Raw genomic sequence first — 24,041 nt, forward strand, 5'->3', positions numbered from 1 at the left:
CAGAACTAGTTACAGTTTTTGCTGGTAATGAGACATGCACATAAAACCCGCATTCACCCTCGGTCTTCAACGGACAGAAATGGTGTGGTCCTCATTAATATTTAGTACCTAAAATAATGTAACCCTCAGATACACCAGCAGATGGCGCCAAAGCTGTTCAAAAGGGGGGCCGTCAGTCAAATTATCAGTGATGTCAAGTAGAGTCATCATGCATTACTCATTCTGTTTATAATGTTGGTCTTTTTGGTCCAGTGGGTGTTGAACAGATTAGGATAACAAGCCAAAAAATCTAAATTGGATACATCCCTGTATCAAAAAACAATTCATTGTTAATATACAACAAGTCATGTGAATGGGTAACATCTGCAGTGCTGTACTGTACAGTATATGAGAGTCATTTTGAGAGATGGACATTGCAGCTTTGGAGGGGGAAGGGAACACAACACTCCACTCTCCCCCCTCATTCGTTTGTCCCCTGAAGTCCCCATGCTTGTTTTGCAGCACAGTTCGTGTTGCTCTTTCAGGGTCATTTCAGTCCATTGCCGCAATTTGCAAATCAGCACTTTTGTACCCTTCATATCAGACAGCATTATACTCAACCTCTGTGTTGTCTTTGACTGTCTCTCTGCTAGTCCGCATCCCCGTGCTAAGCTTTGTGAGAGTATTGACCTTGCATTTACTGGACTATCTTATATCTGGTATAAGCTCATCATAACCACTTGTCACTGTGGAATGAAAGTGTTCTGTCTCCACCAACGGTGTAGCATTGAGGTCTCTGGGATCTATTAGTTTGTCAGTCAACTGAGAGGTGAGATGTAACATCAAACATGAATATTGACAAGATAACAGAGGCTTGAAGGTCTTTTGCAGTCTCTTTAAGGCAGACAACTCTTTTTTCAAGGGTGAACACAGATTAAAACACAGATATAAGACACAACAGCTGGTATACAGAAAAGCATGCAGATAACTACAAAAAGTCGGTCTTTGTCATATATGGTCCAGATGCATTCCTTCCTAATCTAAGATGTGTAGTCAAACACAGCTATATACATACTTACCCGTCCATTGTCGGCCATTAGTCCATACAGATGCACATGACATGGTAAACACATTGGATGATGACATGCAAAAAAGCAAAGCATAAAAACAACAAAGGCATTTGTAACATTAAAGTCATGAGTAAAGCAACATTGCAGTGCTGAAGTGGATACTGTCTACAAAGAAAACTTGTGTCTTTAAAACTTAAAACGTCACCATCAACCTTATGGAAGACGTCTTACAAGGCTGTCATTGCTTACAACCAAGTATTATGAATATGCTAGTCTCAATACATAGAACATCTGAATCACCAGGTAGACACCTCGTTTTTGTCAAATCACTTTCTTTTTTTGTATCCTGAACTGCTTGTTCAAAGAATTTGGGCTTATCCGCATTACCTAACTCATTTTGCAGCATAAGTGGTGAGGGACTTAGGAATGAAATGCATTGAACATTTGTCATCACAATTGTTTATCAGTGGTTTTCCCATCTTTATGTGGAGTTATTACATCCCATCTTACAGCAGAGCTGGTAAGCTGAAAGTTATAGCACATAGCAAGCAACTATAATTGTTGTTAATAAATGGACAATTATGAGAATATTTATGCCCCTAAATAATTTTGTGATTCATAATAAAAACAAATATCCCCTGCAGGTGGATTTAAAGCCTTATCTGTTGTGAATCAGATCCCATTCTCCTGTTATCTTCGAGGACATCCATAGTCTAACTCTCTGTGGTTTTGAAAGGCATATATCACAATTCGTAGCTCCATATGCTTTAAAGACTGCAATCAAATTCGATTTAAACAGGCTACGATTGCCTATTTAAACAAAACTGTTGCCAAAACTAACCAGTCGAGTCAATGTCTACTGTCTTTACCTCATTTGTCCTATTGCCTACTGCAACACTGCCACTCTGTTGTATAAAATGATATTGCCCTTATATTTGAGATAAATTGACGTATAGGCTTTACCCTACTGTAGTTATCGCATAGGCTAAACAGGCAATCTTTTAATATATTAAATAGTGACTATGCAACATTTCTTGTAAATACTCTATATAGGCCCCAAAATATATTTAGTAATTAAACTATGTGGTTGATGCCCTTTCCTACAGTAGCTACTGTAGATCTCATCTCAGGGGCATCCAATTCTCCTCGGCCCCCACTTTCCCTCTCTCTCCCTGTATCATGTGATTTACGTGTCTGAAAATGTCCCTGTTCCGGTTGCTAGGGAAGGGGTACAGTCCTAGGCAACATTGTAGCCTACGCAAATGTACGACCGCGAAGAGGTGAAACCTCTCGTTTGCCCATCAGCGAAGAGTGGACAGTGACGGACAGTTTACCGGAAAATGAAAACGACTTACTTGAGAGAGCAGAGACTATAGGAAACCGAGAAATAAATATTATCAACTGAACGAGATAGTGCGTAACAGCGTCACCAGAGCGCCACTACTGCCTACGCTACAAAAGTGGACTTCTCTTTACTGTTTCACTTTGCCGCTGGCCAGGTCACTGAGCTGCGTAGCCTGCGCGCCGTCCTCGACAGACACAGAGGAGAACTGTCAGCTGGATGCGCAGAACATCCGTCGCCTTTTTGGTTAGATCGTCTTGAGCCTACGGAACAGGTGACACAGTGGCGTGGAAAAACTACATCGGAAAAACTAAACTACATTTTGGGTCTGCTACAGTCTTCTGTTTTGTAAGGATAACTGACAAACATATCCTAAAGTTGTATCGGGTAAGAAACAAACGCGAGCCAGATAAAAATAGGATGCGCGAAGTTCGAAGTTTTTATCAGAGCTTCGGAAGCATTACCTTCTGCCGGTGACAGTAGCGGATGGCTTCCAGACACACATCAACAGACCGTTTTTGATATCAAAATCGATCTCTATTTTATTTATTCTTCTTCTTATTACTACAACTACTATTATTATTACTATTACTACTACTAATTATCGACATTACTTAAACTATTACTCAGGTTGTCATCAATTCTAATTGAGATTGTCATCAATTTCCAATGAACATATGGCAGTCAGAAGTAAAATAAAAACAAATGTGAATTTAAAACATTTTAAATAGCTCAAATGTGGGTGCTGAGAAGACTTGTTATGGCTCCACGGCTGTTCTGAGAGTGATAGGCACTCTGGAACCACCATGCACTCCAGTGCCGTTAGTCCTGTGACAGGGTTTCTGCTCCAGATCCAAGCCTGCCAACTCAGGGCTGAGCAGCCACAGGCACTGCCTCATCACCTGACCCCATCCTGACTCACCCTGGAGTGAGGAGCTGGCAGGTCACACCATGGGGAACTCCTCCAGAAAGGAAGAGGAGGAGGAAGAGAAGGAGGAGACGGACGGCGAGACAGTCCACATAACCGAGAGGAAGAAGAAGAAGAAGGAGGAGGAAGAGGAGGAGGTGGAGCTGCCCCTTGGAGTGGAGGAGTTGTTGACCAGTGGAGACCCTGTGTTGGACCTGAGCTACCGTAAATTCCGTCGCTTACCCTTACGTGTGTGTGGACTAGAGCACCTGGAGAAACTGTATGTCTGCGGCAACAGGCTTCGCACTTTACCCGACAGCATTACCCAGCTGAAGGGTTTGAGGATCCTAGCCCTGGACTTCAACAAGATGGAGGATGTGCCGCTGGCTGTCTGTCAGCTGAGTAACCTCACACGCCTCTACCTGGGCAGCAACCGGCTGATCAGCCTCCCCCCAGAGTTGCGCAACCTCCAGAGGTTACGCTGCTTGTGGATGGAGAGCAACTACTTCCAGCGCTTCCCTCGCCAGCTTTTTGACCTGCCCCATCTCCGCTCTCTTCAGATGGGGGACAATCGGTTACGTACGCTACCTTCAGACCTGTGGCGCATGGAGGCTTTAAGGGGGTTATGGCTGTATGGGAACCGCTTTGACGAATTCCCCCGAGTTCTGCTGCGCATGGAGGGCCTGGAGATATTAGACTTGGATAAGAATAAGATCACAGAGTTCCCCAGCTTGAAGCGCCTCCCTGCCCTTCGCCTGTTCTCCTACGACCACAACCCAGTGGAGGGCCCTCCCAGGGTGCGCGAGGAGGTGGTCCTGGTAGGGGAGGGGGCGGAAGAGGCCATGCAGGACCGGGAATACTGGAAGGAACAGGCGCTAGCTGAAGCAAAAGAGGCGGAGGAGCTGGCCTTGGCAGGGGAGGAGGAGCCAGTGATTCATGGCATCCTGAAGAATAGCTGCTCGGCCCCTAGTCGTACTGCTGATGACTTACTGGTAGCGGTTGGACGAGAGGAAGAAGGGGACTCGGAGAGGAAGGACGACGAAGGGGATTTTGAAAAGCCGTCAACGGACTACGACGGCAATGAACTCGAATATGACGAGGATGGCTTGGAATATGAAAGGGAGGAGCTCATATACGAGGGGGAGGGCTTTGAATTTGAAGGAGGAGGGCTGGAATATGAAAGAGGTGAGATGGACTATGAGTATGAGTATGAGGAGGAGCTACAACATCGAGAGAGGCGGGTGCAGCAGTGACTCCTCCCCTCCAAAACCTTTCACCCCTATATGATCTACCCCTCCTCCCAGAGAACAGAGTATACAGGAACAGTAATTATCAAATGAGACTGTTGGTTTGGGGTACGCAATTGCAATACACTATCTAGAAAAAATATTTTAGAGCCAGAATGGGTGCATGAAAACTGGGATTACTAATTTATTTGACATCTTTAACTGATCTGTGAAGAATTTTCTTAACTGGACATCTTTGCCATTTCAATCAGATGCAAACTGGCATGTCAGATCCAGTTTCAGATGACTCTGTAGGTGTGTGTGACTGTGTCTGTGTGTGTGACTGCATGTGTGTGACTGTGTGTGTGTGACTGCATGTGTGTGTCTGTGTGTGTGCACGTGTGTGTTTTGAAAAGAGGACAAAGAGTATGCATTCACTGCAATGTGATACTGCTTTGTCAATTCCATGATGTGTGCACAAGAAACTTAATCTTGCCTCATTAAACAGTAATTGAGTTTACCAGGTGTGCGTCAATCATTTGTCTGCTCGACGAAGGCATGACACCTTTAACAATTCTGCTATAAAAAGGGAAAAATACATAATTTAAAATGTTTTAAAGTGGTAGAAATCACAATGTAGGGATTTCTATATTTCTCATCACTTGTTTAAGTATATGAATATGTTAAGGAATGTAAGTGTAACATTGGTATAATTTCCACACTCCCTGTGATTGTTGTACTGGAGCATGTTTTGCCATCATTTGTAAATTATCATTACACCATAAACAGTCAACCTATTTCTCTTGTCAGCGTGGAGTGTAAGCAGGCCTCTTAGCATGTCAGTGCCAAGACAGTGAGAAAGAAGTAGGGGGATGGAACAGACCATAAAAGGCAAGTCAATGGACAGGCTTATAACACAAGTTGGAATGTCACTTAAATACCTTTTGGAGGTAAAGCCAAGGAGCGTGAGAACTCTTATGTCAGCTAGAATCTCATCCGACCTCAGTTGTGTCAGTACCTTTTTCGACTACTATGTCATAATCGTTTCCCTCAAGCACTCACACATCTCTCTAGTTCAACCTCTCAGTCCCATATTACACCTTGTTCTCGGCCTCTGTGTATTCATATCTATGAAGTGTCATTGTGTCCTGCTGTTCCCTTATTTCAGTCTTCAGTGTCTCACATCTCATTGGAAGTGTAAACTATTTATCCAATAGATGAAATATTAATGAGTAATGTGAGACAGCCGAGGCAGTCATCTCAGGAGCGTCTAGTCTGTGTCTGTCCTCAGACAACAATTGTCTGAGGACTATTGTCTGAGGACAATTGTCTGAGGACAATTGTCTGAATTGTCTGTCCTCATTTGACAACAAGTCTTTATCTGCTCATAATGGAAATGTTTACTATTTTATGAAACCTACACTCCCTATTCATTTATCAGGGTCCTCTCAGATTTCTGTCTTGTTTACTTATCTTTCAATCAGGATAAGTTATCCTCGTGGTCCTTCCTTCATGTCTAGAAAGGCACTGCAGAAACTCATTAAACAAATGATCTATCATCCATCACCAGTTGACTGGAAACGAAGCTGTGCAGGCCTTGAGTTAGGTTTTATGTTTCTTGTGTTTTGACACAGTTGGACTCAGTTTGTTTTACTTCAGCAGATACAAAAAAAAACGAGTGCACTGTTTAAGAATGAGATCAATGCCATGTCAACTTGTAGAACTTGACACATGCTATGATGCTACTAAAGCACGAAACTAAACAGGGTTGGCATTCTGCTCTTCATTCCATAGCTGTGACTGGGAGGCCAAACACTTTGACGAATACCAAACAAGTACGAGAATCTATGCTGCAACTCTGTCTGAATATAATTATTTTGCTCGTTAGTTTACACTTTCATTCTCCGTAGGTCAAGGACGTAACGCCCGTAGAAACGACAGCATTTCATTTCTTTCATGACTGCCTCACACTCGGACCTGACCTGCCACACGGTCCACTGAAAAGAATGGTCTGACAGTCAGCTGACAGAAATAAACCACCAAAAATTCACCATCTCAAGAGTTACAAGAAAGCATACAGTTGCTCGATAACAAATGCTTTATAAATGTTATTTTGTTACTTGAGATCTTAAGATCTGATTAGTAACAATACTAATCCGATCTTAAAGTAGGTCTCAAGTTGCATTCGAGGTGTAAAAAAAAAAAAAGTGCCTATTTTCTCTTTTTACTTATACATACATGACTTCAAAATTCAGAACAGAATGGGCGGTATAATGTGACAGAAGGAGAACAGATTATTTTTATTGAGAACACGTAAGTATGGATATCTTCAATAGGCCGTTGATGATACAAACTAAAATGGCGGCCTGATATGAATTTCTTTACTTTTTGGTCTGATGTGTCTCTATCCCCAAAGGTTGAACCTGTAAAACAGATGTAATATTAGATCAAGGAAAACATAAATAGGACTGAGTGGATTAAATGAAAGATCGAATGTGTGTGAGCATTAACGCACAACCACCTGTCAGTGTCTCGCCCTGTATAGCCATCGCTTCTACGCTTTTGTATGCCTCCTGTCATCCAGCCAGTCCTCTGATTTCTTAACGCAGAAACGTCACAAAACCTGGGAAATATATAGCTATAATATAAATTCCTTACTTCAACCAACTGCATGGAAAAAGAAACAGACTTTGAACAAAAACTCACTTGCTCTGGTAGTGAGTTAGGAAACGTGAAGAATCACGCAGAGTGAGTGGCAACGTTGTTAAGTTGGGAGGGTTAAGGAGAAACCCGGTTGGCTCCTGTAAACAAAATAATATAATTCAATGTTTCAGAATTCTGACTAGCCACTGAAAAGCATATTTTGAATGATTAATATTGTGGCCGCAAGAGAAACTGCTGCTTCTCCCAAACATTTACATGGAGGCTGCGTAAACCCTTCCTACCTTAGTCCCAAAGGACTTCATCTGAGTTGGTGAACTTGCCTTCGGAGTCCGTGACGACGGTAGCAGGGAGGCCTGATTGCAAAGTGAGGGACACAAGAAGTTCTCTTACATCTTATATTTTCTCTGTAATTCCAATTACCAGCGACAAGTAGACAAGTTCAGGAAGCAGTGTGATCGGGGACGGAGAGCTGACTGCTGTACACACTGGACAGGCCAAGGGATCCAGGGTGTCTCGGGTGAAGGCTGTTTCTCTCTGGGCTCGTTTGATCAGCCTGGGTAATGCATCAGAGCCCTGGGGCATGTTCAAGGACACAGATGATATAAACCTTTAGAGGCTGACCAATGACCTTAACCTTCATTGAGACAAACACACATATATATATATATATATATATACATATATATATATATATATATATATATCCTGTGTATACTACAACAATGCAGTTGTGAGTGTGAAAAAATATCCTCTAAGATAAAGGTTGATAAGAAGGACATTGGAGGAAATGAGATGCCGACCTGAAGAAAGGTTATCGGCACGAAGTCGGTTTTCATCACAGACTGTTTGGTCTTGCGAGGATCATCCTGTTAGAAAAGCTAGTATAATGACAACAGGGCGAGGTCATACTTGGCTATGCTTTTTTCTGACCACAAACCTAAATTCTGTCTGGATGATTTCATTAACTGACACAAACATTTCAATTTAAGCCCACTACGAACCATATAGCAGTTGTGAGGTAGAAACGTGTTTAACTGAAGATCGACTGCCTCGGTGAAGCCACTCTCCTCCTTGAAACCCACTATCAGGTGTTTCTGTGAAACTGACGCGGGGATTGCAAATGAGTCATTTACACATTGCCACAAAAGATCCTGACTCAAGGTTTAAAACACAGTGTACCCTTCAGTGTACCTGATCGTTGAGGACGATGAGGCACAAAGCACTTCTCATATTCTGTCTGCAGAAATGCATTCTGGGACAACATTTTAGAAAAAAAAGCACAGCCAATTAGGAATGTGTTTTGAACTTTTTTTTTTTCTCCAACCATTCAATCTTTTTCCTGCTTGTTCTCTCTCTTTTGATGTACCTGTTTTGGATGAGTCATGTGCTGCAAGTAGCCACTCTCTCTTACTTTGCCACTGGGGCAGGGGACAGCCTCACACCCAGTAAGGCCAATGAAAGGCTTGAAATGACGCTTGGTCTGTGATTGAAAACTGTTCAACAGAGAACGCCTGTAAAATGAAAACATACTATTAAAATATCGTGTTGATACATTCAATATAGATGATAATCAGTTATTTCCAGAAGTTCTCTCCTACACACACACACAGCCCTGACCCTGTCTTACCCAAGCTGAGGGTTGTCGGTGTGGTCCAGACTGGGGTTGTAGGAAACAGCTGGTCTTAGATTAGCAGAATAGCCCGTTCCATGGCTACATCCCAAAGTTGGGACAAATCCTTCCTTGTCTGTTTGTGGCACACCATGAAGAAAGTATACTTTATTCTTAGCTTAGCTTAACTAGCTTTGCTTTGATGGAGCTTAGTGAAAGCATAATAATAATAAGAGTATCCATTTGTGACTATAGATAGCTACAAAACCGGTATTATTGTAACACAAGTCATTGCAGTCAAGCTATTTCCTCACCATAGGAGTCCTTATAAGAAGTGCAGTAAAGGTTGAGTGAGTTATTGGTCAGTCTGCCCCTTGGGCTCCCAGTTCCTCCTAGAGAAAGTCTGGCTATCTCCACCTGGCCACCCATCTGTGACTGGTGTGATGGAAACCACCTCTAACAACAGTGATGGATGGTTTAAAGCCCTAGGAACTAGGGTTGTGCTGTAAATAAGATGAGAGCAGCAGTAAACTGAACATGTCTTATAACATATTGACGAATGCAAACACTCTAAACAACCAACGGGCATCGTGAATAATTGTAGCTAAAGGCTAGAGCTAGCTATTTTTATGAAGACTTTGCGACTTTGTACAGTGGCCAATATAGCTTAAAGGCATTAGACTAGCTGTGTCACGATGCTAGATTTTCTTGTAATCGATAAATGAATGTAATATTTTTTAAATAAAATAAAAATGTGCATTTAGCCATGCACCCTGAGCCTATCATGCTGTCGGAATAAGCACTCATCATCCGCCTTACCTGGCTTTAAAGTCGGTAGAGACATGCTCACCATGCTCATCTATACAGCTTGGGCTTCTGGCACGAAGTTTTTCAGTGATACTGTTGCCACGGAGATTTTACTTGAGGGCATGCGACCAAGATGAGGTCACAAGTGAGGGTCATGAACGTGCCCACTGCTTGCACCAAATAACTTATATTTACTGCTACTGCACTTCAAGGTAACTTGAAATAAAAGATGACCTTTTCTTTTTCATTATAGGAAGTAAGGAAATAAATGATTAATAAACCTGTAATGTAAAAATGTCATAATTCAATCACATCAATCAATCAATCACGTCCCTTAAAATTAAGCTCTGTTCACCAGTTTGTAACCAACATATTACCAAGACAATATGGAAACAGCAACATAACAAAGAAAGCAACAACAAACAGCAAGAAAACATTTACAAACAATAAAACTGTAGGTGTATTAAAGTAACGACGTTGATAGACAGAACAATGGGGAACAATAATGTGAGCGACACTATTCCTCTGCTACTTAGGTCACTATGGCTATGGATACTATTTTATGACATCAAATATCGTTAGACTCCCACCGTGTGCTCACAAACACGTTGTAGGTTAATCATGACCACTAGATGGCAGTATATTACCACAGATGCATTTAACAAGCTTGGTCCACTCATTACCCACCTTACCTATTTAATTTAAATTAACAATTTGATTAAACCTCATTGTGCTACTGCATTTGCAGTTATAGCAGAAGAATCACAAATCAAACAAGTGTAATTATTATTCATTTGCTGATGAACAACAATCACCATAAACAGTCCCACAATTATAGAAAAACTGATTTGGGATCGAATAATTTATTTAAGGCCTATACCGGTATGTTTCATTCCTGCTTGTTTGGAAATCAAGGGAGTTTTTTTTTACCCTTTTTCCTCTCTATGGAAAATGGCATATTTAGGTTTTTCTGAGATTGATGAGAGGCAACATCGGCCTCTTCTGAGCCAGAGAGAATGTTCTGGAGAAAAGCCTCATTGCCTGACTATAGGAGAGCAACACTAGACCCCGCCCCCACCCACTTACTCACCCACCCAGACCACAAACAGACCTTGCCTGAAGGCCATTGAGGCCAGGAACTACGGTACAAAACCCTTTTCACAAACAATCCTATGTTTGATCTACACAGAAGGGCTTAAATAAGATTAACAATGGAGAGAATAAATCATTAACAGCAGGTGGAAATCTTCAAAAAAACAGAATTCATACAAAATACAAGTCTTAAGTCAAGCATTTATTATGTTAAGACAAAATGCAAAGAGGGACACAACACAAAGTCAAATTCTCTTTATCCTATGTCACTGAATTGAACATAAGGGATATCTTTTTAGGTGACCACCTGAATGATTAATGGGAAATAAACATCATTTGCTCAGCCATAGCCTACGGTGGACATGTCCACACATGTAGAGTCGATTCTCATCACTTCTTTCTCTCATACCACTCTATCCCTCGGATTCACTGTGACACTCCGCCTCTGTCACATCCTTTTCTCTTTGCTTTTCCCCATCAGTCCCCCAGCACTGCAAGTCATCAGTGCCAATCTCTACTGAACAGTGCCTTACAATAAAAGAAGACATCCTTGCTTTCTCTTCCCTGGTGTGCTAGAGACCGAATATCGTTTTAGATATATTAATACTTGGATATGCGTATTATGTCTTTCATATCACTGGAATGGAAGTGTTTGGATTATTGAGATTGACAAAGGTTCCCAGCGTTTTCAATGTCAATATTATAGATTCAGACATGAATCTGTCTGAATATTTTTGATGTGCGCCACTGTGACTTACATCATAGTCTAACTCAGAATGGGCAGTTGATGGATTTGTGACAGACCAGGGATTGTTCCACGTAAACCCTGTGGTCATATTTATACTTGCTATTATGCGCTCATTAACACCTACAAGGTTTGACAGAAGGATGCGACAAAGTGTATGAGATGAAAAAGGTGGGCAGAGCGCTCCTAAAAATAGCCTGACGTGATGCAAGCAAGGGTCTCCCGTCGAGTGATGGGCTTGGCTTGCCTGCAGCCGTCTGTTGTAGTTCAGAGAAGGACAACACCCTCGCCCCGGTCGGCGGGAGTTTGGCTGGGTGTCTCTCCGTCTGCCAGCCAGTCGGGTGACCGCTCCAGCCCTCGAGACATGGGCCGTTCACACACTCTGACTCTGGGCACAAAAACCATCAGGTTTTTCTGTCACTTTAATAGGCTTTCTGGTACCTCATCTTTCTGAACACCGGAGAATTAACATTTAGGGAAACGTAAAGAGAGTGATCTGGGTAAAGTGGCCTTTCTTTACAGCAGCAGTGGGTCCCCGGGGTGCGTTCAGTTCTCCTGCCTATTCGGAGACTTATCATGTTGAAGCTTCCCCTCGTTGCTCCTGTAGTTAATAGGCAAATCATGCACAGACAGCTTGGAGTAAATTGCAGAGTCATCTTTTCCCCTTTTGGCTTTCAATTTGCTTTGTGCATGCCATACTAAAGAGGGAATGTTCAAGCTAAAATGAAGGTGTAACCTAGGTCTTCAGTGTAAAATTTCATGTGCATTATTCCATGTCCAGACAGGATGAGAATGTCACGCTGAATCAGTAAAAAAAAAAAGAATATCATAATGGATGCTTAATGGATTAAAACAATGAACATACAGACAGTTACTGAAATGATTGCAAAATGCCATATAAACAATGCTAAATGTGAAAATGTATTCCATTCTGTCTATTTATATCTGTATTTATCTTTGTATTGGCTGTGCATGTGAATCCCATTTGAATATGTTAAACAGTCTGATTCATTTGCCAGCTCACTGGAAGGGGTATTATAGGCCACAAGTCTTCTGCCACAGATAAATTATTGGTGCAAGATTGCACTGAAGATTAAGGCAGTGAGCCTTGGAAATTGCACTCTTTAGCTGACAACAAATGAGAGCTGACAAGTCGATGATATAAATTCATGTCGTAAGTATTTGAGAAGCTTACACACAAACCAAATGAATGACTCTGTGAGAGTAGTAGTAAAAATGATTCTTTAATATGGAACAAAATCAGAGCTCAGCTCCATGGCTCCACCCGCACAGCTCACCCAATCACACAGATGGGTGTAGGTGGACAGGGAAATCAACTAGTAAGATCACAGTCCGCTCGGCCAAAAAAACAGGAGAGGCTCTAAAACATGGAACGCAAAACCAAAGTGCTACCGGGCTTGACCTCAAGATGTTTTCCCACACCCCCTTCCTGTCGAAGGATGTCGCCATGGGGACAGGCCTCTCTGCATCCTCCTTTCCCAGGGCTCTCGCACCCCTACCTCACCCCTGACCCTCCAAACCAGGTGACACAGTGGCCTTGCGGGGCCAATGAGGTCAGGGCAAGGGCGGGGTCAGAGGACCAGAGAGGCGTGTCTACGGCTCCTCTGAGTTTGCCTGTCATAAGGATGACAGAAGGGAACGGGGATGAACACAACAAGGTGTGTTCATTATCATCACCGTGGCGATGTATGGCTGTGGTCCAGCTTCCTCCCCCATCTGTGTAAAGCCCAAACGCCTCTACATGGTTCTCGTTACTGAATGGAATGTTTGAAGTTTGTTGTTTGTTGAAAATGTGGAGACGAAGAAGGGGGGAGGAAGTCTATGGGGCCAGCCCAGCAAGAACCCAATACTAATCCTACCACACAGACAAGGACAAACCACTACACTGATATGTACAGCACAACCAAGCAACACACCACAGCTCAGTGTAAGCAATTTGAAAGAGGAGGGTGATATTTAATTGCAAATACAGGTCCCACTCTGAAGTGTTTTGACATAATTGGGCCAATCATTAAGGCTACGGTTATGTTATGAGAAGATGATGAGGGAATGATCGTGGGGCGCCACGACATTTTGAGTCAAAAATGGTCACTTGCCATCTTGTTGTGGCCACTTTTACTGTGTATGCACATAGCGCTGACAGCTGCCTTTCTCCTGGGAGGGAATAGAGTGGAGAAGAATCGTAATGAAGAGCTTTGGGCTGGGTCCTATATGGGTATATGGGTCCTATATGGGTAAGACAAACACTGGGGCGGGGGCACCAGGTTGGACAACGTACCTGCTGTGATGTTAAGTTCAACTTTTTCCCAGTGTAAATAGTTCCATATACTTAATCATTCTCTGGCGCATGTTGTCAGAGAATGCGTGGGCCCTCATTGTGTGCTGCGAATCATAATGGATAGGGTTCTAATCCCAGGCTATGGATGAGGAAGGGAGGCAACAAGGAAGTGTCAAAGGATGTATGGGGTCAAACACAGATGAGAAAGCATGGATTAGTCAATAATGAGCTAGGACTACTGCAATATATGTTTAGTTACAGTTCAGTGGGAGAACAAATGACCAGTGAGACGTACAAGGTGTAAATCTATACTGAACTGGGTGGGATTATACAGGAGTAGGACGGACAGGAGGAGGACAGAGAGTGAGAGAGAGCATCTGTCAGCTTCAGCACACAGTGAACCCACGTATTAACATTTGTTGCATCACATGACAGGACTAGCACTAGTGAGAACTAAGGGTGAGGTACAAGCAGCTGTAACGAGCACTAGCACTACCATGGACAGACAGATCAACAGACAGACAGACCTCCACAGTAACAACGCCACAGGGTTCCATTCTGCGTTCCGATGCACTCTCCTGGCTGCCAGAACCTTACTGTGTCTTGTCAAGAAAAAACAACAAACCAACAAAAACAAGAAATAACACACACTTTGGTTGCCACTGGATGATACAAAAAAAAAACAACAACTAAAAATAGAATTGCAAAAGAACCGGTGGCACCAGACTATACAGAACGTATATTCTCAATAACTGGGTTTTGAACGGCTTTATACGCTTTTTTTCTTTTAGTCTACCAAGTATATACTATTAACCTTTACCAGGCAGCTAAAATCTATACAGTACTGTCATTTTCATATATTTATAGATATTTATACACTATACAAAGTTGGCAAAAATACATAAATAAATACATGAAATCAGATTGTTCACATCACAATTGTGTTGAAAGTTAGAGCACTCTTTGTTCAGAAGGTGGGTCAGGGTAAGAGAGAGAAAGGGCAGAGAAAGGAGTGTTATGTTTTACATCCCAAATGCTTGAAGGAACACACTTGAAGTTGAATTCATTAATTAAATGTTAATTGGATGATACCACCTCCCTCTATGTAGCAATGGTACATGTCTTCATAATGTTCTTTCTAATTCATTATTTTGCTGATGTTATTCTCCCTGAAACCTTACCATAACCCACTACAGATTTTATAATAATAATGACAACAAAGTTATTTTGTCATTGTGCGTGTTCGTGTGTACTTGGACTCGCTCACAAAATTGAGATTACGGAAAGGGGGAGGGGCTGCCTCCACTGACCTTCCTTTAGGATAGCGCAGGGGGGAGCTGCTGTGTGGGTCATAGTGTGTGTGTTCTAGTCTGGACCAGCAGTGTCTCCAAGCGGACTTACATTGATAAACTCTCTCATGTTCACCGGTTGTCACTACACTGGGAAGAAAAAAACTGCAGACGCACGTGTATGCAGCTCAAATGACTGAAGTGCTGCTCTTCACTTCTTCGGGTACAAATCTGGGTTCAAAACAGGACTGGTAAACAAGCACTGGGACATGTTGGAACTGATAAACTGGGACTTCCACTCTATGTCCCCAGCGAGCAGGCAGAGACAGAGAAGAGGGAGCTTCTGTTGGAAGGTAATGGCATGAAACATATTTTATGCTGTTCTTGTTTATTATGTATTACGTAGGAGGTGGGAGGCGTGGCACAATCCAAGTTGTACCAGTCCTACAAACCACACTTTCAAAATAATTCATATTGCTTGTTTTAAAATAGTCTTTATAGGGTTATGTGTTGTAACATACTGGTTCCACTATACTAATCCCACTCCATGCGTACCACCAGGGCACACCATGAGCTAGAGCGGCCATGAATGAGGGGAAATTCCACAGGAAATGCATCATATTAGAGTGTCAATTTAGGGCCAATCCCCACTAACACAATGGCATTACAGCAAATCCCCCCCAGCCTATGAGCTGACAGGGTTGAGAAGCAGAGCCAAGCTTCCGAGGCAGCGTGAGGAGGGTATAGTCTCCCATCACTCTGTCTTCCTTTCTAGCTAGATACCCTGGGAGCTCCCCTGTCATGTGCCATAAATCCTCAAGTGGTGATCAACACAGCAGCCATTTACAGTAAGTAATGCAGTCTGTTGACTCGGGTGTCACCAGGTACAGTCAACATGGTGTTGGCGTGGTCGTGGTGTTTGTGTCTCTGGCAAGGCTGCAGGGTGGATGCCACTCCCTCCCTTGGTCTCTCGCCCCCACCTTACTTTACCTCCAACAAAAGTACAGCAGACATCAAAAGCCCTTGTTCAAGAAGGGCAGGTATAATCAGCTTTGTCAACACCAGGGTTTTCATGGATATATGTTTTCTTCATCATTTCAAGTGACAAATGAAAACTCGGCACACAACAAATGTTCATAATTTTTCACCAACAATATTTACAGAAAAAAGTATTGGAAACAGAATAAGGGGTTTCTTTTCACAATTGTTTTTGCAAAGAGATGAACCCAACACAATGACACCAAACACACACATACACACACACAGACCAACAGTCAAATGTAAACAAAAAATATTATTACTTGTTATTGTTTTTCATAATCATTTTGTTATCATTCAGAATAATGCTTACTTGAACCCTGATTGGGAGGAGTCACATTGGTTGTCTTCAACCAGATGCTTAAAACAATTGAACGGATGAGCAAGGGGAGGCAGTGTCTAACCGAGATGGCCCAAACTCATTCACATCCTCTGATTGGTTCGTTAATACCCAGATCCACTTCAATGTCAACAAGTCTCGCCAGCTGAACACAAAACACATCAATTGACAAAACTTCCAAACACCTCAGTGAGCCAGCAACGACTACAGAAGGTCCACATCAGGTTGGAGTCAACACACACACTGCTCCGCCGTAGTCAGCGTGTACTGAGAGTATATCGTCACGCCAGACAAGTACAGTACACCTCCTATCCAATAATGCCCCCCAGGAAGGGTTGTCAGGCTCCTCTCCAGAGCAGTGATTCATGGCCACTCACCTGAAGATGGCCAATCAGGAGGAGGGGTGTCACAGATAAAGACAGAACATGAGGACAGAGGGTATGACAAGGACATACTACCAAGTCAGGCCCAGAATAATATCCTTTTGGCAAACTGGAGTGACCTCTTCTGCCAATAAATCTTTCAGTTATTTGGACAGGAAGGGCAGCGATGCAGTTAGGGGGGGACGTCGTGAATAAACATGTCAACGCCAACTGAGTCTATGGGGAGGGCCTGTCACTCTCCACACTATTATCTCTCTCAGCTATACTTCTGTCCAAGTTCCTAGTACTGTACATACAGTAGTCAGGCTGTTAGCCGGAGAATACACCACGATACATTACAGGACCGGGCGAAATCAGCAAAATGCTAAAGAAAGCCATCCGTCTTTGTTTACTGTGTCACCGTACCTTTTGACATAAAGAGAATAATCACAGAATAAGAAAAACAACAAGTCATTTAGGGCAGCCAAAGAACTGCAAAATAACTGCAAACAAGCTGTAGCCTAATAAGGAGAGCCCGGTGGCAATTACTCTGGTGGTACATTCTAAATGAAGGTCACTTTATCGGTCATGCAAATCTCAGAGTTGCGTAGCTTAACCACTGGGCATCTGCAACTTCTATCTACCCCCAGTCAAGAGCTCCCCTGCTCCCCAATGAGTAATGAGAGTGTGCCCTTGTTCTATATTATTTTTAGCTGAGATCACCTCTCCAAAATAATGTGACCCCCCAAGGCCTGGGGTAGGAAGCGCTCCGCCCTGACAGCCTAATAGGAGAAGAATGCACTGTGACACCCCAGGCAGTGGTTGTCAAAACACAGGGTCCTGTTCCACAGCCGGCAAATTGTTCTGAAGGGTGCTGGAGAACCTCAGCAGATTACAGCATGCATCTCCAGACTCATGCGACCCACGACCACACATAGACACACACATACACACACATACATACACACACACTGTGCATGTTAAGAGTCTGTGTCTCTACACTTCCATTTGGGAAAACTGTAATTGGGTACGCATAGCAAGGTCAGTGGAATATTGTCCGACCCACTCATGAATTATACCCGTGGGTGTTTTCAGGATACAGTGTGCCCAGAAAAGCTTTTGGGGAGCACTCATTTGCTGAGCACAGAGGAAGTGGAAATGCACACCACAGAAACAAAGACTTTGCAGAAAAAGCTACATACTCATGATCAAAATGAGCGATGTCCTTAGCAGTGTTATTTACTCTAACTGAGTGGCAACTTGGTGAATCCATCCTATTTCTAAGCTTCAACTTATATAAAGTATATAACAAAAAAACATCTATTGTTTACGTTTCAGCCATTGGAGTCACAGTTATGGCTCATGTCCTCGCTATATTTCCTGGATGTTTGCTGTGGTGCGGGACTCAAAGGGCACGGGCGCTCCTGCCTCCAGTCAGCACAATGCGGCAGAGCCAATTCCACCGCTGGGTACGGGCATGGGAGAACTCACCGATTCAGCTTGACACCCCTCAAACTCCCCAGAAGAGGCATGTTAGACAAACGTCTGGCTGGCATATGAGTTGGCAGACCAGGATGTTGATTCCTGCATGAGCTCCCTTAAATGTCATGTGTGGCCAATTACAAATCTTCATATCAGAGGGACGGGGCTAAATCTGTGTGCTACTTAAAAAAACGACTACAAGGGAATATGTTGTCATCATTTCATATTTAAAGCAGGGTTATGGGTATTGTAGTTTATTTGTTCACAGAATCCATTGTCTTGCAAGTAGGTTATCCATAAAGGTAGTTAGAGTTTGTTGTTGCTGGGCTGTAGGTTCCGTGTATCCAGGTTACGGACACAATGCCCCCTGCAGAGCTAGAACCTCTCCCAGAGCTCTCTCTCACACACGTAAACAAAGCAATACCTGTGCTCCTGCTGTCCTGTACCGCTGCTGTCTCGCTACTGCGCAACTCCTCTGATGACACCCTGATGTCACGACTTTAGTGTTTTCACTAGGAGGAGGAGATTCGGTACACAACAACAATCCCTCGCTTCGCTGCCTTCCTTCACTCAACAACAAAAAAACACTGAGCTCACCCTTCCGTCTTCCCCCCCCCCCCCCCCCCCCTCTCTCTCTCTCTCTCTCTCTCTCTCTCTCTCTCTCTGCGGCACAACACCAACAGAGTCAATCGTCAAATGACAACCCCATACCGTAGCAGAACTCTGGGATGTTGGCGGCCACATTGCGTGCTGACACTGACCAACCCAAAACACAATTTAAGGATCCTAGTATACACCCACACACTCACACACACACACACAGGTCGGAGAAGGAGGGGGAGCAGAGAGAGGAAGTCGAGAGCCCTGGTGTCCCTCCTTGTCCTCCTCACCCTCCATCTCCAGGCCCCGGGCCCCAGGCAGACCTGACCTCCCCACAGTCCTCCTCACCCTCCATCTCCAGGCCCCGGGCCCCAGGCAGACCTGACCTCCCCACAGTCCTCCTCACCCTCCAGGCCCCAGGCAGACCTGACCTCCCCACAGTCCTCCTCACCCTCCATCTCCAGGCCCCGGGCCCCAGCCAGACCTGACCTCCCCACAGTCCTCCTCACCCTCCATCTCCAGGCCCCAGGCCCCAGGCAGACCTGACCTCCCCACAGTCCTCCTCACCCTCCATCTCCAGGCCCCAGGCTCCAGGCAGACCTGACCTCCCCACAGTCCTCCTCACCCTCCATCTCCAGGCCCCAGGCTCCAGGCAGACCTGACCTCCCCACAGTCCTCCTCACCCTCCATCTCCAGGCCCCAGGCCCCAGCCAGACCTGACCTCCCCACAGTCCTGCTCACCCTCCATCTCCAGGCCCCAGGCCCCAGCCAGACCTGACCTCCCCACAGTCCTGCTCACCCCTTCACACACTCCTCCCTTTGTCACCATTATTATCAGCATTGTCGTTCTTATTATCATCAGTGAAACTATTAGCATTATCAATGATTACATTTTCAAAAAGTGCAGATAACCCCCCTCCCCCCTCCTCCCCGTGCCCTCATAGGGAAGGAGGGGGGTAAAGAGACATGGTAGGGGGACACAATGGCAGTAAAAAGAGAGATCAAAAGCGGCAGATAAGAAAGAGAAAAGAGAAGATATCGGCGGCAGTCTGAATGGTGTGAACTTGTGAATGCACACGCATAAACACACCCAAACACAGGCATAAACACACCTCCACACGCTCCACACAGATCAAGGCCGATCTGGAGGCGGAATTCAAGGATTCCTGCTGGAGAACATTCCCATTAGCAAGAGTGGGCGACCCCAAGAGCACAGGGCGGCACAAAGAATCAAAAGCCCCAACATACACACACACACACACGCGGCACGGCTCAAGAAGCTTGCTTTTCGCTTCTTATTCTCGTCATTGGAAGAACATTTTGATCATATTTTCTTCAGTCGTTGATTTTTTATGAAAAATGACATCATAGTATTTAGATTTTTATCTTATTTTTTCTCTCTCCACATTTAGGGGTTTCTTCTGGGAATCAGGAGCGATCCGTTTATGGAAGTTTATTGTTTTCCCGCCATCCCAGTTCAGTTAGTCATTTTTTTTTAATAATCTCTACTTTTGTTGGAGCTACAGCACATTACCCACAGGACAGAGTCAACAAGGGGTCCAGAAAGGGGTAATTCACTAATGTTGTGCGAGAGAAAGAGAGAAAAAGTACAGGGGAAAAGTGATAAAGAGACCACTATATGAAGTCTCAACAATTCCCTTTCTCGTCGTCAAGCTGTCTTCAGGTAAGTCATCTCAGACAGTATTGATTGCTTTATACAACTTCAGCTTGAACATTTAACCACTTTCCAGAAAATGAGAGTTCAAAACGAGGATGGAAAGAATATGGTACAAAAGAAAGACAGAGATGACACTGATAAATCCAACAGATTAAAAAACGGGCTGGAGGACGTCCTTAGACATAAATCGATGGTACTGTAGTAGAAGGGGTTACTGATTGGACGCTATGGTTTAAGGACAGTTCACCACCTGGAGTATTCATACTGCAGGATTACATGAGATTACCATTACCATCATTATTATACTTCAGATGCAGAGCTATTCCAGGGGACATCATTGTAGTGTCCAAAATGGCACCTTACACAAGCAGAGGGCTGCATGGCAGTTCTCAATCAGGTGGTCTCATAAAGGGGATTCAAAAAGGAGACGAGAAACAGAACATCAGACATCCACAGGGGGAACGCATGAGGACAGACAGTCAGACAGATAGACAGAGAGACAGACAGTCAGAAATAAGGGGACCATTGGCAAGGTGGCAGACATTGAAAAGAAAGACCGGCCGGAGGTGAGGAAACTGAGTAAGGGGAGGAGAGGGAGAAGGACAAAGGAGATAGGAAAGGAGATAGAGTTTAAAGGTTAAGAGAGCGGATGGCTAATTGTACCCGTGTTTCGCAGCCTGGCAGCAAGTCAGTCTTGTGCATAAGGACAGGGGTTGCGGGGAGGGTGGTAGGGGCTGGTTAACATTGGAGACAGAGGGGGGAGGGGCCGTCGAGGAAAGTAGGCGAGGCGATCAGGCCTTGAGGGCGTGCCATTGGGCCACGTTAGTACGCGGCCGTCCCATCATGTCCTTCCAGTGCTTCACCTCTGCTGGTCCACTCTTCCATGACAGGTAGATCTGAGAAGTGGAGGGAGAGAGGGAGACACAGAGAGGGGTCGAGGGAGGGAATGAGACATAGTGAGGGCAATAAAGAGAGGGGGGGGAGAGGGGAGAGACAAAGAGGAAGAGATACAGAAGGGGGGGGGGCAGCGGAGAGGAGGAGACAACGAAAGTTTCAGGAAACTTTTATAAGTTGAAGGACTGCCCCCGCAGGTCACAGTCGACCAATCAGAGCTGCGGATTAGAACCAACCCAGGAAGTGTCTGGTGCGTTTACCTTGCCGATGACGTCGTTGCGGCTGAGCCTGTCCTTGTCCATGACGGTGATGATGATGGTGGTTTCCCTCAGAACGTGGGCGGGCACGTCGAAGGGGAAGGACTCGTTGAAGACGGGGTTCAGACAGCGCTTCATGGTCACCGTCTTCTTTTTCTCCACGCGCTTGTCCTTGTGCATCAGCCAAACCTTCACATAGGGGTCTGCCAAGGGCAGGCGACCGCACGGGTTAGTTTGAGGACGCACACACACACACACACGTGTGCACATAAATATATACATACATAAACAGCCCACGTACACGTGCACAAACACACACACACACTTCAACCCTACGCTCGGACACACTGCATTACAACGTGTCTTCTTCTCCGTAATTACAATGACTTGGCTCGAAACGCTTAAGTAATGCTTTCGATAACATGATATACTTTACCGCATACTATGTGGAGGAAGTGTGAAACGAGGACGGATAGAACATGACACGGACGCGGGCAGGACTGTAAAAAGGCAATTGGACTGTGCAGAGAGTTTAGCTGAGCCACACACTAGTAACCCTGAGGCACTAGATCCTGGTAGATAAGCAGCAGGGTACGCTGATGGAAGGTCACCTTGCTGTTGGACCTGTCAGTGGCGTGATTCGGCTAGTGCCCCAGACGGTAACCTTCCACTATGTGGACAGGACAACAAATGTATGAACACACTCCTTAAAGTAGGCTGTGAAGGCCAGATCCTCCCAGTGTTGGAGGTGAGGGACTCAGGGAGGGATGGGGGAGGGGGAGGGGGGGAGAGGGTGAAGGAGAGCAGACTAAGCAAACAAAGGAAGATGTACCTGAGGTGCCCCCAATATCCATGGCTTTCAGATTGCGTGCTTTTATGATGTTCACAGTGATGATGTTGGCAGTGGGATTATAGCACAGGGACAGCAGCAGGTCCCCTCGTCTCCCCTGAAAAAACAAACACACACACACACACATATCTCTCTATATATTGTACAAACACACAGAGCAACACAACTAACTGTCATCATAACCCGTTTCTACAGTGTAATCAAATTTCCCCCCCTTCTGTGGCGGCCTAGCGTCTAAAAACAACTTCCAACACTGTGACATCATTCCTATTCAAAGAACTTTATATCCATTAAAAAGCCAAAACGAGTCCTTCATGGCCCCAGTGTGAACAGAGGACATCGGCACTCGCCCCTTTATGTTTCATTCAAGCAGGCCCACAGGCCTGAGTATCTTACACTGCCATCACTGCAGGGCTTCAGCTCCTTCCAGAAGGTCTGCATATGGCCCAGCTCCACCTTGTTCAGGGGAATGGACACCTCCCCTATGGGGTCGTTCCTGCTGAAGCGATCGTAGTCTAGAACCTGCAGGTACAGGGTCCGTTCCCTCACCTTCTCATAGGGGAAGCCTGGTGGGAGAGAGGCGCAGAGACACACAGAGATACACACACACACACAGATACACACACACAGATACACACACACACACAGATACACACACACAGATACACACACACACACAGAGATACACACACACAGAGATACACACACACACACAGAGATACACACACACACAGATACACACACACACAGAGACACACACACAGAGATACACACACACACAGATACACACACACACACAGAGATACATACACACACAGATAGACACACACAGATACACACACACACAGAGATACAGACATAGATACAGACAGATGGACAGTGAGACACACAGATAGGTACCCAAAGAAGCGATACAGTGTTTAAGGAAGGAATAACTCTTAACCATTTGATGAGTTGATTTCAAAGTTGACTACTGACCTTCAAAGAGGAAGGTTTCGTTCCAATGAGGGTTGAGATTCTTCCTCTTGACCTTGGTCTCCAGCCTGTGCTTCTTGTCGGGAAGCAGATAGAGCTTGACGAAGGGGTCAGAGGTTCCAGAAAAGTCCTTAGCGGGCAGCTCTTGGCCCTTTAGGACCTTGACGGTGAGGGTGGAGTCCTGGAAGCTGTAGCCCACACTGAACTGGATCCGGCCCAGCTTTTCACTGATTGGTCCTTCGTGGTCATCGTCTGAGCCCGGAGATAGCTGTACATGGGGAGAAGTGAGCCTGGGGCTTGATTCGGGCACACATACATACCACACACCCTCCTGATGGACCCGACACACACGCATGAGTGCACACACACACATACACACACACGCTTCGACGGAGGGGAGCAGTGAGATTTTTTGGGGGGGGGACTGTTATTCTCTGGTGGTCATGTGGGAGACGCCCATGGAGAGAGATGCATTTGACATTAAGCAGACTGAAGGAGTTTAATTTCCTCGCTAATGTTTTTACTAAGAGGCAGGA

At 44.7% G+C, this 24,041-nt stretch overlaps 3 protein-coding genes across 6 annotated transcripts in view; 1 reads left to right on the forward strand and 2 right to left on the reverse strand.

Moving 5' to 3' along the window:
* Positions 1 to 2,292: 2,292 nt before the first annotated feature.
* LOC124476906 (leucine-rich repeat-containing protein 10B) lies at positions 2,293 to 4,897 on the forward strand. The gene has a single exon (XM_047034350.1). It carries the CDS (start codon positions 3,343 to 3,345, stop codon positions 4,549 to 4,551), a length of 1,209 nt encoding a protein of 402 aa, XP_046890306.1. The 5' UTR covers positions 2,293 to 3,342; the 3' UTR covers positions 4,552 to 4,897.
* A 1,907-nt stretch (positions 4,898 to 6,804) lies between these two features.
* Positions 6,805 to 9,683, reverse strand: ppp1r32 (protein phosphatase 1, regulatory subunit 32). The gene is made up of 12 exons (XM_047034784.1): positions 9,617 to 9,683; positions 9,112 to 9,300; positions 8,816 to 8,933; positions 8,555 to 8,699; positions 8,380 to 8,440; positions 8,190 to 8,290; positions 7,989 to 8,054; positions 7,675 to 7,761; positions 7,470 to 7,541; positions 7,231 to 7,325; positions 7,046 to 7,147; positions 6,805 to 6,947 (listed from the first exon to the last, which is right to left on the reverse strand). The coding sequence occupies exons 2-12, from the start codon at positions 9,224 to 9,226 to the stop codon at positions 6,929 to 6,931; spliced, it is 981 nt and encodes a 326-aa protein (XP_046890740.1). The 5' UTR covers positions 9,227 to 9,300; positions 9,617 to 9,683; the 3' UTR covers positions 6,805 to 6,928.
* Positions 9,684 to 12,672: 2,989 nt separating this feature from the next.
* syt7a (synaptotagmin VIIa) overlaps positions 12,673 to 24,041 on the reverse strand; it is a 64,345-nt gene continuing 52,976 nt past the window's right edge. For all 4 annotated transcript variants that reach the window (XM_047034113.1, XM_047034114.1, XM_047034116.1 and 1 more), the window contains 5 exons: positions 23,509 to 23,773; positions 22,927 to 23,096; positions 22,513 to 22,627; positions 21,684 to 21,883; positions 12,673 to 21,425 (listed from right to left, as the gene is read on the reverse strand). In XM_047034113.1, the coding sequence (XP_046890069.1) occupies positions 21,321 to 21,425; positions 21,684 to 21,883; positions 22,513 to 22,627; positions 22,927 to 23,096; positions 23,509 to 23,773 (855 nt within the window). In that variant the 3' untranslated portion in view covers positions 12,673 to 21,320. The remainder of the gene's footprint in view (positions 21,426 to 21,683; positions 21,884 to 22,512; positions 22,628 to 22,926; positions 23,097 to 23,508; positions 23,774 to 24,041) is intronic.

Source organism: Hypomesus transpacificus, chromosome 14 (genome assembly GCF_021917145.1).
Source record: "Hypomesus transpacificus isolate Combined female chromosome 14, fHypTra1, whole genome shotgun sequence".
In the NCBI taxonomy this organism is placed as follows: Eukaryota; Metazoa; Chordata; class Actinopteri; order Osmeriformes; family Osmeridae; genus Hypomesus; species Hypomesus transpacificus.